General features: G+C 47.5%; 2 protein-coding genes across 4 annotated transcripts; both read left to right on the forward strand.

Moving 5' to 3' along the window:
- The first annotated feature begins 99 nt into the window (after nucleotides 1–99).
- On the forward strand, nucleotides 100–8,096 carry FUT11 (fucosyltransferase 11). 3 transcript variants are annotated; one of them, XM_033209534.1, is made up of 3 exons: nucleotides 100–1,803; nucleotides 1,923–2,548; nucleotides 7,859–8,096. In XM_033209534.1, exons 1-3 carry the CDS (start codon nucleotides 1,096–1,098, stop codon nucleotides 7,950–7,952), a joined length of 1,428 nt encoding a protein of 475 aa, XP_033065425.1. In that variant the 5' UTR covers nucleotides 100–1,095; the 3' UTR covers nucleotides 7,953–8,096. The 3 variants fall into 3 exon arrangements, with proteins under 3 accessions (XP_033065425.1, XP_033065424.1, XP_033065426.1); XM_033209533.1 differs by lacking the exon at nucleotides 7,859–8,096 and adding an exon at nucleotides 4,242–4,916; XM_033209535.1 differs by lacking the exon at nucleotides 7,859–8,096 and adding an exon at nucleotides 3,823–4,234.
- Nucleotides 8,097–11,094: 2,998 nt separating this feature from the next.
- CHCHD1 (coiled-coil-helix-coiled-coil-helix domain containing 1) lies at nucleotides 11,095–12,425 on the forward strand. Its single transcript, XM_033208367.1, has 3 exons — nucleotides 11,095–11,267; nucleotides 11,391–11,509; nucleotides 12,138–12,425. Exons 1-3 carry the CDS (start codon nucleotides 11,144–11,146, stop codon nucleotides 12,237–12,239), a joined length of 345 nt encoding a protein of 114 aa, XP_033064258.1. The 5' UTR covers nucleotides 11,095–11,143; the 3' UTR covers nucleotides 12,240–12,425.
- Nucleotides 12,426–13,868: the final 1,443 nt, after the last annotated feature.

Consider the following 13,868-nt stretch of genomic DNA (forward strand, 5'->3'; position numbering starts at 1 on the left):
CTCAAGTATCCTGCCACTCTGTCATGTCCTGCTGATAGAAGGTGCCCCTGTTCCCTCACTCTACCCTCTTTTTCCTGCTAATCCTGTCATAATGAATGTAGTTTCTCAGTTCACCGTATATGATTCGGTATTGGGGGTTTGGAGGCACCCAGACCCTGGCAATATTATGTGTCCCTTTGGGCCAGTCTCCCCAGAGGAGAAGGGCAGGCAGGAAAGAGTGGGGGATCCTAAGGTTACTACAGGGGGTGGCTAATTCAGCTCAGTGTCATCCACAACTTCCTATATTAGGGATAAAACATACAGGTGCACAAGAGCTGGGGTATAGCCCATAGGTGGTGGAGAGAAAAGTGGTCAGTCCTTGGGCCTGGAGGTTAGCAGTCAAGTTTCTCTGCTTTCACTGCTCACTCGCTCTCTCCTGCAATGATTGATGATCACTCCGTGGATAGAGAGACACTGTCAGAGATGACCTGGGAATTCAGTTACAAAGTATATTAAGATCTGGGAGAGGTACCAGTCTCCTTTCCAGCTGGAGAGGCCCCAACACTGGATGGTTCTATAGGGAGCCTAGGGAGCCTGGTCATCAACTTGCAATACCTCACAGAGCCAGTTCACATCCCACTCTGAGCTCCCACGAGAAACACTGCTTCTCCAGGCCCAGGGTTGTTGGGGAGAGAGGCAGAGGCAGCTGGAGCGCCATTCTCTCCTGCCAGGACACCGCTTGGGCTTTGGTATTGACTGAGTGGCTGACAGTTATCTTCCAACCCCAACTGGCTTGGGGGCAGGACAAGGGCTAGGCTTGACGGTGGCCAGGCTTGCCTGCTCCCCGCCTGGGATGCCCCTGCTCTGGACCTCTCATTTCTCTTCATTGGTTTATTTTTCAATGCATCTTTAATTTGTAAAGAAATAAAATAAATTAAGATGTAACCATTAGCCTCATCTTTACTGCCGAAAGCTCACTTTGCTTTTAGCCCTGGCCGTCGGCTGAGCGGAGATGCGCATGCGCCGCGTGGCCCCGTGGCGTAGAGCCTGGTCCAGTCACGACTAGCCGCTGGGCGGGGTCTGTGCCGGCCGAGGGCGCCGGCTGCCACAGTGGACATGGCGGCCGGCCCCACTGGGGCGGTGGTGGCCCTCCTGGGGGTGCTCAGTGTCTGTGCAGCCAGCGGCTATGGGTCCGTGGCGGAGAGGGAGGCCGGCGGGGAGGCGGAGTGGGCGGAACCGTGGGATGGCGCGGTTTTCCGGCCGCCCTCGGCGCTGGGCGCAGTGGGGGTGACGCGCAGCTCCGGAACGCCGAGGCCAGGGAGGGAGGAGGCTGGGGATTTGCCGGTGCTGCTGTGGTGGAGCCCAGGGCTATTCCCCCACTTCCCTGGAGACTCCGAGCGCATCGAGTGTACGCGCGGCGCGTGCGTGGCGTCTCGGAACCGCCGAGCGCTGAGGGACTCGCGGACGCGCGCGCTGCTCTTCTACGGCACCGACTTCCGCGCGTCGGCCGCGCCGCTGCCGCGCCTGGCGCACCAGAGCTGGGCGCTCCTCCATGAGGAGTCGCCCCTCAACAACTTCTTGCTGAGCCACGGCCCGGGCATCCGCCTCTTCAATCTTACCTCCACATTCAGTCGCCACTCGGATTACCCGCTGTCGCTGCAGTGGCTGCCCGGGACCGCCTATCTGCGCCGCCCGGTGCCTCCGCTCCGGGAACGCACGGAGTGGCGCCGCCGCGGCTACGCGCCGCTGCTGTATCTCCAGTCTCACTGCGACGTGCCTGCGGACCGGGACCGCTACGTGCGCGAGCTCATGCGCCACATCCCGGTGAGTGAGTGACGGCGGGCGGCAGGGGAGGGAAAGGAGGGGACGGGCTGAGGCCAGGACTCTAGGTGTCCGGGCCTCCGGGCCGCACCCTCATGACGGCCCTACTCTACCCGGTCTAGGTAGACTCCTACGGGAAATGCCTGCAGAATCGGGAGCTGCCCACCGCGCGGCTACAGGACACAGCCACGGCCACCACCGAGGATCCAGAGCTCTTGGCTTTCTTGTCCCGCTATAAGTTCCACTTGGCCCTGGAAAATGCCATCTGTAACGACTACATGACAGAAAAACTGTGGCGTCCCATGCATCTGGGCGCTGTGCCCGTGTACCGCGGCTCTCCCTCTGTGAGGGACTGGATGCCGAACAATCACTCCGTCATCCTGATTGATGATTTTGAGTCTCCTCAGAAGCTGGCAGAGTTTATTGACTTTCTGGACAAGAATGATGAGGAATATATGAAATACCTGGCATACAAGCAACCTGGGGGCATCACCAACCAATTCCTTCTGGATAGTCTGAAGCATCGGGAGTGGGGAGTGAATGATCCTTTGCTGCCTAACTACCTCAACGGCTTCGAGTGTTTCGTCTGTGACCACGAACTGGCTCGGCTGGATGCCGAGAAAGCCCACGCGGCCTCTCCCGGGGACAGCCCCGTCCTTGAGCCCCACATTGCCCAGCCCTCACACATGGACTGCCCAGTGCCCACACCTGGCTTTGGCAACGTGGAAGAGATTCCTGAGAATGACAGGTAAGAGTGCTGGGGTCCCCTGCAGCCATCAAATCATTTACTTACTTGCTTACTGTGGGCAATTAAGTAGCACTAGGTGCTGAGCAGGTGTAGGAGGAAATTATGGTATGTGCTCACTCTGTCTTTAAGGTGTCAACAGTCTAGTTGGGGGGATAAGACAAGCTGAAAAAGCTGCATAGACGTAAAATATAATTCAAGGCAACATATGAAAATCAGCTTATGTGGACAATGTTTCCAGTAGTGGTTCAAAAAGATTGAACCAGAGCTCAGGGCCTGTGCAGACAGGGGAGAGAGAAAATGGGGCAAATAAATAGGGGCAAGGCTGTAAATATCATTAATACCAGGCTCAGGAGTTTGGACTGCACTAAAAACTCAAGTATTTGAGCATCTTTTTTAGAGTGGACATGGGGGTGGGGAGTAGAGGAAAGCATTTTGAGGGAGGCTTTTCTGCAGTAGTCAGGGCTTCCACCTGTTAACCAACCATAATTTTTTTAAGCAGCTGTGCTGAGGGTGAGCCCCATGTACTTGGTGCATGTGGGGACACACTGCCTGTGTAACTAGAAAAACTAGGCATGGCCGGGCACGGTGGCTCACACCTGTAATCCCAGCACTTTGGGAGGCCAAGGTGGGAGGAACACTTGAGGCCAGGGGTTCCAGACTAGCCTGGACAATGTAACAAAACCCTCTCTGTACAATTTAAAAGCTAAAAGCCTGGGGTGGTGGTACATGCCTGTAGTCCTGGCTACTTGGGAGGCTGTGGCAGGTGGACTGCTTGAACCCAGGAGTTCAATGCTGTAGTGAGCTAGGATCGTGCCACTGCATTCCAGCCTGGGTTGGAGTAAGACTGTGTCACACACACACACATACACACACAACAATGCGCAATGTGCATCAGAAGGGAGGCGAATAGGCTACTGTAGTAGGTGGCAAAAGGTGGTGGTATTGGGAAACAAGGCCAGCATGAGGTGTGTGGGGGGGAAATGTTGAAACCACTTGTAGCAAGCCACACCTGTTGGGGGAGAGGTGCTAAGATTATTAAGCTTAAGTAAGACTGCTAGAATGGCCTACAGAGACCGACTTGGACAGTGGATGGCAGCAGAAGGCCATTTATTAGTAGATGCTGCTGGCAGTTTTGTCTGGATGGTTGGAATGCTTCACCAGGTAATTTGTATCTAGTTACAAATTGTTTGTATCTGAACATAATATGATTTACTAGAGGAAAAGTACAAAAAATGTGAAACATTAAGAAAATATTCAGGTTATGTCTTTTCTAGATGCTGGATGCTACTTCATTTTGATGCACCTTCATTTTGATTATTGGGATAAAGGTGAAACTTAAAAGATAATCATCTAAAGACCCCTGCCCCCTTGCTTTCCTTATGGAGACTACCACTTCCAGTCTGACCTCTGCTTTGCCTGCCTCTGAACCCCCTCCACATTTGGGAGCCAGAAGCAGGCAAGTCAGGAATTGTAATTGATTGGGTAGGCTGTGTGATGTCTTTGTATTTGTGGCTTTTAGCCTGTCACTTGGGCTAATATTGGATTTACTTCACGTTGTCTTCCCTTCGCAGCAGTCTTGTCCAAGTTAGAGACCACTGTATCTGCTTAAGATTTCTTTGGCCTCACTCAGAAAAAGGCAGGACTCATAACTATGCTGCAGTTCCATAATCCAACCCCCATTTTGGTATTTCAGTTGGAAAGAGATGTGGCTGCAAGATTATTGGCAAGGTCTGGACCAGGGGGAAGCTCTCACTGCCATGATCCACAACAATGAAACAGAGCAGAGGAAATTTTGGGATTACCTACATGAAATCTTCATGAAAAGGCAACATCTCTAAGTGCCCTTGCAAGAGCCTTTAATTTGGCGGAGCTAAGGAGATTTTATTCTACCATGGGACATAAGGAGCATCCACTGCACAAACCCTTACTGAACACTGTCTTTTCATGGATTCAAGGCATTCCAGTTTTATCTATTAAGATTTTATCTTAATGATGAGTAGCCAAGGTCTAACATAGGGCCTCTCCTCAAGGAGAGATGGAGGCATACAATTTTTGGTTCAGTGAGAAACAGAACCCTAAAACATCCATTTGATTCAAGGTGCTGGTCGAACAGTTTTTAAATTACTCACTTCTCTATTTCATCCTTTGAGCTGTACTTGACTACCAATGAAGTAAAATGGGTCAGGTTACAACTTACAATTTTTGTTCTATTCCCCAAATTCCTCATTATTCAGTACATTTCCCAATAATCTCTTTTTCTCATCTCTTGCTTTATAAATTGTTATGTTGGTGGAGAAGCAAAACTTCTGGTGAGTTGTATTCTGGTTTTCTGCATTTTTTATATTATGTACTTTGCTTTCATGTCAAACTTCTATTTTACTTTTTTTTTTTTTGTATTTTTTTGTAGAGATGAGGTTTTGCCATGTTGCCCAGGTTGGTCTCCAACTCCTGGATCAAGCAATCCATCCGCCTTGGCCTCCCAGAGTGCTGGGTTTACAGGCATCAGCCACCTTACCCAGCCCTAGTTTTTTTTTTTTTTTTTTTTTTTTTGGCTTTTTCTGTCCAGGTGTAGTGGCTTATGCCTGTAATCCCAATACTTCGGGAAGCTGAGGAGGGGTGACTGCTTGAAGCCAGGAGTTTAAGACCATCCTAGCAAGACCCTGTCTCTAAAAATATAAAAGAATTAGCAGGTCTTGGTGGTGCACACGTGTAGCCCTAGATACTTGGGAGGTTGAGGCAGGAGGATCACTTGAGTCCAGGAATTTAAGGCTGCAGTGAGCTATCATCATGATCACTGCACTTCAGCCTGGGTGACAGAGCGAGACACCGTCTCAAATTATATATATATATGTATTTTTTTTCTTTTTTTAAAGACAGAGTCTCGCTCTGTCACCAGGCTGGAGTGCAATGGCATGATCTCGGCTCACTGAAACCTCCATCTCCCTGTTTCAAGCGATTCTCCTGCCTCAGCTTCCTGAGTAGCTGGGACTACAGGCATGCACCACCACGCCCAGCTAATTTTTTGTATTTTTACTAGAGACGGGGTTTTGCCATGTTGGCAAGGATAGTCTTGATCTTTTGACCTCGTGATCCGCCTGCCTTGGCCTCCCAAAGTGCTGGGATTACAGGCGTGAGCCACCACACCCGGCCTCAAATATATATTTTTAATGGCCTTGTCTTTCCTGGTTTTAGGCCCTTTCCCACAATTTCTGATGGAAATACAGAAACCTTGCCATCATTCTTACTGCTGGTTTGCATCTTATTTATGGTATATCTGGGATTCCTTCTCATGAACAGAAAGATTCAGTGGCTGTTATATGCCTTGTCAATTTAATGTATTGCCCTGTCTTCTTTTTGATCAAAGATGGAGACTAAGACTGGGAATTATGACAGAAAAAGTCATATTTTTCTTTAAATGATTTTGAAATGTTAAAATAGGCCAATATGAGTCAAAGTGCAAATTTTTCGGTGTATTGACCAAAAAAAAAAAAAAAGCCCAGGGAAAAGAGTGCAAATTTTATAGCTCCTAATTCTTTTGTTTGCCTAATGAACTGTTTTAAAACAATAAAATGCCTATTTTATTGTTTTTATATGCTACAAAGTCCCATCTTCTGCAGTTACGGAAACAGTATAGCAGTATGTTTTAGTAATTATTTTATAATCTGTAGCACTTTTCACTTTTTTTTTTTTTTTTTTTTTGAGGCAGAGTCTTGCTTTGTCGCCCAGACTGGAGTGCAGTGGCCAGATCTCAGCTCACTGCAAGCTCCACCTCCCGGGTTTACACCATTCTCCTGCCTCAGCCTCCCGAGTAGCTGGGACTACAGGCGCCCGCCACCTCGCCCGGCTAGTTTTTGTATTTTTAGTAGAGACGGGGTTTCACCGTGTTAGCCAGGATGGTCTCGATCTCCTGACCTCGTGATCCGCCCGTCTCGGCCTCCCAAAGTGCTAGGATTACAGGGCACTTTTCACTTTTAAGTGCAATGAATAGTCCAGCTTCATTCACTGTATTACTGATATGCTTCCATATGACCTTTTTTTTTTTTGAGATGGAGTTTCGCTCTTGTCGCCCAGGCTGGAGTGCAGTGGTGCGATCTCAGCTCACCAGAATCTCCGCCTCCCCAGTTCAAGTGATTCTTCTCCCTCAGCCTCTTGAGTAGTGGGGATTACAGGTGCCTGCCACCATGTCTAGCTAATTTTTGTATTTTTAATAGAGGTGGGGTTTCACCATGTTGGCCAGTCTGGTCTCGAACTCCTGAGCTCAGGTGATTCACTTGGCTTGGCCTCCCAAAGTGCTGGGATTACAGGCGTGAGCCACCGTGCCCAGGCCCCCCCCCTTTTTTTTTGAGGTAGAGTCTCACTCCATCACCAAGGCTAGAGTGCAGTGGCACAATTTTGGCTCACTGCAGCCTCTGCCTCCCATGTTCAAGCAATTCTCGTGCCTCAGCCTCCAGAGTGGTGGGATTACAGGCGCGCACCACCATGCCTGGCTAATTTTTTTGTGTTTTAGTAGAAACGGAGTTTCGCCATGTTGGCCAGGCTGGTCTCGGACTCCTGACCTCAAATGATCCACTCGTCTCGGCCTCCCAAAGTGCTGGGATTATAGGAGTGAGCCACTGTGCCCAGCCTGAGACTACTTTTTGATGGAGCCCATTCAAAGGGATGAGGAGGCAAGGCAAGAGATTTAAGCCACAAGTGGCTGGCTAAATAAAAGCTTAGTCAGAGCTGGGAGCACCCAGCACCAACAGGTGGCTCACACCTGTAATCCCAGCTACTTGGGAGGCTGAGGCAGGAGAATTGCTTGAACCTGGGAGGCGGAGGTTGCAGTGAGCCGAGATCACGCCACTGCACTCCAGCCTGGGCAACAGAGCGAGAGTCTGTCTCAAAAAAAAAAGCTTAGTTAGATTTGGGGATGCAGCCAAACCCTTCTATTGCTGTGGTTTGAACATACAGTCTAATGAGCAGGGAAACCATTAGCTCTTTCTGGGGCAGTGGAACAGGAAAGAATACCTTGGACCTTAGAGCTACTCTAGTTGTAATGTATTAATGAGTTATCACTAGAGAAGTTCCACAGTTTATCAGTATATTATCTATACCTCTATCTACATATCTATATAGATAGATATATGTTAGATGCTTCAACAACTAGGGTCTACACTTAATATACTGAAATCTAAGGATGTGGCCAAGAAAAGCTGTAATTAGGCTGAATTTCATTGCCAAAGTTGTTCTTTTTTCATTTAATCCTTTAATAAAAGATGATCTTCATAAATTATTACAGAAAGTTTGCTTACCCTATTTGACCTTTTGCAGAAAAGAACAAGAGGGAAGACCTCCAGGCTGGGTGCAAGTGACTCATGCCTGTGATCCCAGCACTTTGGGAGGCCGAGGTGGGAGGATCGCTTGAGCCCAGGGATTCAAGACCAGCTTGGGTAACATGGCAAAACCCCATCTCTACAAAAAATAGAAAAAATGAGCTGGGCATGGTGTGTGTGCCTGTAGATTCAGCTACTTGGGAGGCTGAAGTGGGAGGATCGCCACTGCACTCCAGCCTGGGTGACAGGGTAACACCCTGTCTCAAAAACAGAAACCGAAAAAAAAAAAAAAAAAAAACTTCAAAAATATATCTAAGCCACATGTGGTGGCATGGGTCTGTAGTCCCAGCTACTCAGAAGGCTGAGGCAGGAAGATCGCTTGAGCCCAAGAGTTTGAGGCTATAGTACGCTGTGAGTGCACCTATGAGTACCAACTGGGCAACATAGACCCCTGTCTTTAAAAAAAAAAAAAAATCTGTTGGGCTGGGTGCGGTGGCTCACGCCCGTAATTCCAGCACTCTGGGAGGCCAAGGTGGGCAGATCACCTGAGGTCAGGAGTTGAGACCAGCCTGACCAACATGGAGAAACCTCATCTCTACTAAAAATACAAAATTAGCTGGGCGTGGTGGCGCATGACTGTAATCCCAGCTACTCAGGAGGCTGAGGCAGAAGAATCGCTTGAACCCAGGAGGCGGAGGTGGTGGTGAACCGACATCACGCCATTGCACTCTAGCCTGGACAACAAGAGTAAAACTCTATCTCAAAAAGAAAAAAAAAATTCTGTTAAAATTTGATATAGTAGGCACTGACAAAAGAGGTCAAATGCAGGACTGATTTCTAAGCTTGCAATCTATCTAAATGCAGATGCTAATTTAGAGTGCATAATACATATTACATAAGTACAGACCTAGGTCAGGACTTAAATTTCATTATGTGCAATAAAAAGGTTAAGTGATGGTTAAGCAAGGTGTAGAATTATCCTTACCTCTCCTCCTAATGACACGAGCTCACAGTGGCATTCCTTTGGTACTTTTACGTATAAAGTGGGCAGTTGTTTCTAAATGACTGTTGCTGGAGCCTCAGGCCTGCTTTGTGCTTGGTGCTTTCCAGACTTTCTCCTTTATTCCTATCACCATATAAGTACTCAGAAAAGAGCAGTGTAAACCAGGTGTTACATTTCCACAAGAGAAAGTAGAATCAGGAATAGCCACATGATACTTACTGAAAGCTTCACTTTCCCTATAGAGAAAGCAAGCAACATGAATTTTCTGATTTGGGGCCCAGCCTGCTGTGTATACAGCAGCAACTCACTCACTGCAGGTTGGCGTTATTGGTGACAGAAATGTCTGCTAGGAGTCTTTTAATTATACTCTGGAGTGTGGAGGTGGAGTGCAAGGCTGCTTCCTTTATTACTGCAAGTGTTATTTTCTATTACCTCAGGTTTCCTTTTGTATAATAAACTGCTTCTTGTTAAATAATGTCTTCTGCTTCATTATTTTTTGGGGGTGGGTGTAATAAAGTTGGAGATTTGTAAAAAAGTTTCAGGTTGGGTGTGGTGGCTCATGCCTGTAATCCCAGCACTTTGGGAGGCCAAGGGAGGAAGCTCACTTGAGCCCAGGAGTTCAAGAGTAGTCTGGGCAACATACTGAGACCCCATCTCTACAACAAATAAAAAAACCCTAGCCAGCCGGATGTGGTGGTGTGAGCCTGTGGTTGCAGCTACTCCAGCAGCTGAAGCAGGAGGATCACTGGAGTGAGGCCAAGGCTGCAGTGAGCTAATCATTCCACTGCATTCCAACCTGGGTGACAGAACAAGACCCCAAATCCAAAAATAAATAAATAAAACGTTTGTTCATTTAACAAGTATTTATTGGTACTATTCTAGGCACTGGGGATTCAGCAATGAACAAGATAGGCAACGTTCCTTCTTTCATGCTTACATTTTTAAATGGGTGTTAGGGATAGGTAAGGCCATAAACAATAAGACACTTCAGACTGTGATAGGTAATATGAAGAAAACAGGTTGATGGTGGTGGGGTGGGAGAGGTCAGGGAAGCCCTTTGACATTAACTGAGACTTAAGGGAAGAAAAACAACCAGCCATGCAGAAATCAGTGGGAAGATTCCAAATATCTGTGATAAGTCATTTTTAACACACTACATTCACAAATCCAAATAAATGTTGCTCCTCCAAAGCAGTCATGAGCTACAGGCTTGTTTCTGCTTCCATTACCAAAAACATTTATTGGAGCTTATTTGGAAATGCTATGAGAATACGCTGCACATCTTTGGAATGAGTTTTTGTAAATAGCCAGAAGTAACTTGAGAACCAAGTCTGGCTGGGCGCGGAGGCTCAGTCATGTAAAGCACTTTGTGAGGGCAGGGCAGGAGGATCGCCTGAGCCCAGGAGTTCGAGACCAGTCCAGGCAACATGACAAAACCCCGTCTCTACAAAAAATAATTAGCTGGGCGTGGTGTCTTGCACCTGTGGTTTCAGCTACCCAGGAGGCAGAGGCGGGAGGATCGTTTGAGTTCAGAAGTTTGAAGCTGCAGTGAGCTACGAATGTGCCACTAGAACTCCAGTCTGGGCAACCAAGAGAGACCCTGTCTCATAAAAAAGTCTGATGAAGCATCAAAACTGAAGGTCCAAGTCTGTAAGACTGGCGAGAGGATTAAAAAAGACGATGAATGCCAAGTGTTTAAGCTTCATCCTATCAACTGAGATTGTTATAAATGAGCAAACGGTATCTAGTAGTAGCAGCAGTTGTTGTTATAAAATGAAAAAAGTCTAATTTTTCTTTGCGGCTTTATAGTGGTCCTATGGGTAGTGAAAAACAGTTCTTGCAAGGTTTATTAAAACAATAATCTTTCCCAACCCAACATCTTAAAGTCTCAAATTTTGATTCGCTCCCCCTCCCGCCACCCCGCCCTATGCCAATAAGCCCCTAGACCAAGCCGGTTACCACTAGAAGAGTGTCCACTTACCAGGGCCCTTTCCTGCATGTCCCCGGCCTCGTACTGCCCCCAGACTTCGGGGCCCGGAGCCCATCAAGGAGAAGCCTCAGTCGGCGTACGAACCCAGAGTCTCCTCCTAATCTGCTGACGAGTAGGAACCCGTCGCTGTTCGAACCCAGCATCGCCGCAGCCCCGGCCAAATAAAAGAAAGAAGTGGCCGCCAGCAAGCCACTGAGCCTTCCCAGAGCTCCGCGCTGATTCGTCGAGCCCGTAGGGATCTCGCGAGGTCACGCACGGAACCGCAAAGCCTGCCGGGAGCTGGGTGTGCGATGGCGACACCCAGCCTGCGGGGTCGCCTGGCGCGGTTTGGGAACCCTCGGAAGCCTGTGCTGAAGCCCAATAAACCTCTCATTCTAGCTAACCGCGTCGGGGAGCGTCGCCGGGAGAAGGGCGGTGAGCAGTCGGAGTCAGGAGGGCTCCGGAGCGGAAGCCGGAGCATGAGCAGGGACGGGTGGGTAGGAGGGCAGGAAGGTGGGTCTTCTTGTGACTGAAGGTCCCCCGGATCTGCCCCTCCAGAGGCGACTTGCGTCACGGAGATGGCGGTGATGATGGCTTGCTGGAAGCAGAATGAATTCCGCGACGATGCATGCAGAAAAGAGATCCAGGGCTTCCTCGATTGTGCCGCGAGGGCTCAGGTGACCGATGGCTCCTGGGGTGCTTTCTCAGGAAAAGAATGGGGGAGATACAAGTAATGATTCTCCCTGCCTTTTGCTAGGAAAGGCCCTTTCATTCATTTGGGAGGTATAATATTCATGCCAAAGTGGGAAAGGTTACAGTGTTGAAGGCTGTGTGATCTTGACGGATTTACTCATTGCTCTGAACTTTACCATTACTATACGTAAAATGAGGCTAATACCACTTTAAAGAATGTTGTGACTGTCAGATGAAGTAATGAATGGGAAAACCATTTTGAAAAATGTATATCGCTGCTCAAGTAGACATTATTGTCTGAAATAGAACTAAAGAGACTAAAACTAAATAATGACAATTGTTTGGTTTCCAGCCTAGGCTTAATTGCTAGCAGAGATAGTAGCTTCTGAGCATAACCTCATTTGTAGGCCCCAACGCCCTTTTGTTGAAAAGTGGCTGACATAGATCTCTCCAGGCTGGTTAACATCTTCATGTGCTTTAGGGCATTGTGAGAACTATGGGCCTAGGTCAGGACAAACTTGATTTATTGATTGATTTTTTGGGTCAGATCTTAAAAGTCTGCACTAGACACACTGTAGAGCTGTCATTCTTGTATTTGTTCTGTGTTTTCAGGAAGCCCAAAAGATGAGATCAATACGAGAGTCTGGGAGTTTACCTCCAAATAAATTGAATAAATTGTTACAGAGGTTTCCTAACAAACCTCACCTCAGCTGAAAATGGACAAGTACTTTCAATGACTGAAATATAGCTTCTGACAACTATGCGGAGGCATTTTACAGACATTGGCATTGCCATGCCCTCTTTGGAGGGTAGAAGAGGCAAAGCACTTTTTTCACCCTTTGGAATCATAGTATGGGTAGAAGTTATGATTTATCTTGAAATAAAATCATCTGAAGAGCACTTGGCCTTTTGTTGTGAATTAGGTACTCTCTTCATTCTTGAACCCTGTTTCCTCCCCTAGACCCTGGAAATTCTTTCCTTCCTGATTTGCCCTAGGAGCAGGACAAATCCCGTTGTCTTTCCCTGCATTTGAAGTCTTTCACACCATTTAGTGCCCTTGCCTTTGGATGCAGTAAGGAAGTTGAAGTTTGCTATCGTCTGTAAATACTTAGTGATTGCCTATTTTGTGCATAGTCCCTGCAAGGTGCTCTCTAAATAATCAAGTTAACAAACTCGTGACCTAGAGGTTCTGCAGATGTATTTTATGTGACCCATGCAGTTAAAAAAAAAGTTTTAAAATTAGCTGGTCGCGTTCAAAAATAGGAAAAAAAGTCATTAAAATTTCACATTTTAGCTTTATTTATTTGTTTGTTTATTTAAGACGGAGTCTCGCTCTGTTGCCCAGGCTGAAGTGCCGTGGCGCTATCTCAGCTCACCGCAACCTCCGCCTCCCAGGTTCAAGTGATTCTCCTGCCTCAGCTTTCCGAGTAGCTAGGATTACAGGCACCGGCCATCATGACGGGCTAATTTTTGTGTTTTCAAAAACATGGTGACAAGAGTTTCACCATGTTGGCCAGGCTGGTCTTGAACTCCTGACCTCAAGTACCACCCGTCTTGGCCTCCCAAAGTGCTGGGATTACAGGCGTGAGTCACCGTGCCCGGCCACTTATTTTTTTAATAAAAAAAATTAAAAGCTCTGGCAGCCCTATTTTCTTATTTCCACCTGGCAATAATTAGGTAGAGCTGATTATCATTTGTCTGCATTCTCCAGTGACCTCACTACTGGACTCTACAAAATGGTGAAACAGAATTAACAGTTGTCTACTTTATTACCTGTTTACTTCTCTCAAGTTATCTGCCTAGTTGCTGAAGGTATTCACTTTTGTGATTCCCCTGATATTAGGAAAAACTGCATAGCATTTTATGTATACTCTGCCCTTTCAGGCATAATTGAGTTAGCTTTTTAATGTACTTTACAGCATTAAATGTGGGACAAACATCAGTGGTGCTTTTAATGCAGCAATGGGATAATTATTAAGGTAAGAAGGGGTCTTGCCTCCCTGATCCACTGACAGTTGTCTCTTCCCACATTCTTCATATCCCCTACGTAGAGCCCTGGGCAAGTGTCCAGTTCCACAGGATGAGCCTTTTAGCTACAGGAAGAAGCTCAGTGCCTACGCACTTTGGAGTAGGCTTAGGAGTTTGTTTTTGTTTTGAGACGGAGTGTCGCTCTGTCGCCCAGGCTGGAATGCAGTGGCGTGATCTTGGATCACTGCAAGCTCCGCCTCCAGGGTTCACACCATTCTCCTGCTTCAGCCTCCCGAGTAGCTGGGACTACAGGTGCCCGCCACCATGCCCAGTTAATTCTTTGTAGTTTTAGTAGAGACGGGGTTTCACGGTGTT

The sequence above is a fragment of the Trachypithecus francoisi genome, unplaced genomic scaffold (genome assembly GCF_009764315.1).
Source record: "Trachypithecus francoisi isolate TF-2019V2 unplaced genomic scaffold, Tfra_2.0 Lachesis_group9, whole genome shotgun sequence".
NCBI lineage: Eukaryota > Metazoa > Chordata > Mammalia > Primates > Cercopithecidae > Trachypithecus > Trachypithecus francoisi.

Coding starts and splice junctions, on each gene's coding strand:
- FUT11 (XM_033209533.1), top strand. CDS start 1,096: ATGGCGGCCGGCCCCACTGGGGCGGTGGTGGCCCTCCTGGGGGTGCTC. Junction 1,804..1,922: donor AGCTCATGCGCCACATCCCG/GTGAGTGAGTGA, acceptor TACCCGGTCTAG/GTAGACTCCTACGGGAAATG. Junction 2,549..4,241: donor GAGATTCCTGAGAATGACAG/GTAAGAGTGCTG, acceptor TTGGTATTTCAG/TTGGAAAGAGATGTGGCTGC.
- CHCHD1 (XM_033208367.1), top strand. CDS start 11,144: ATGGCGACACCCAGCCTGCGGGGTCGCCTGGCGCGGTTTGGGAACCCT. Junction 11,268..11,390: donor GCGTCGCCGGGAGAAGGGCG/GTGAGCAGTCGG, acceptor CTGCCCCTCCAG/AGGCGACTTGCGTCACGGAG. Junction 11,510..12,137: donor ATTGTGCCGCGAGGGCTCAG/GTGACCGATGGC, acceptor CTGTGTTTTCAG/GAAGCCCAAAAGATGAGATC.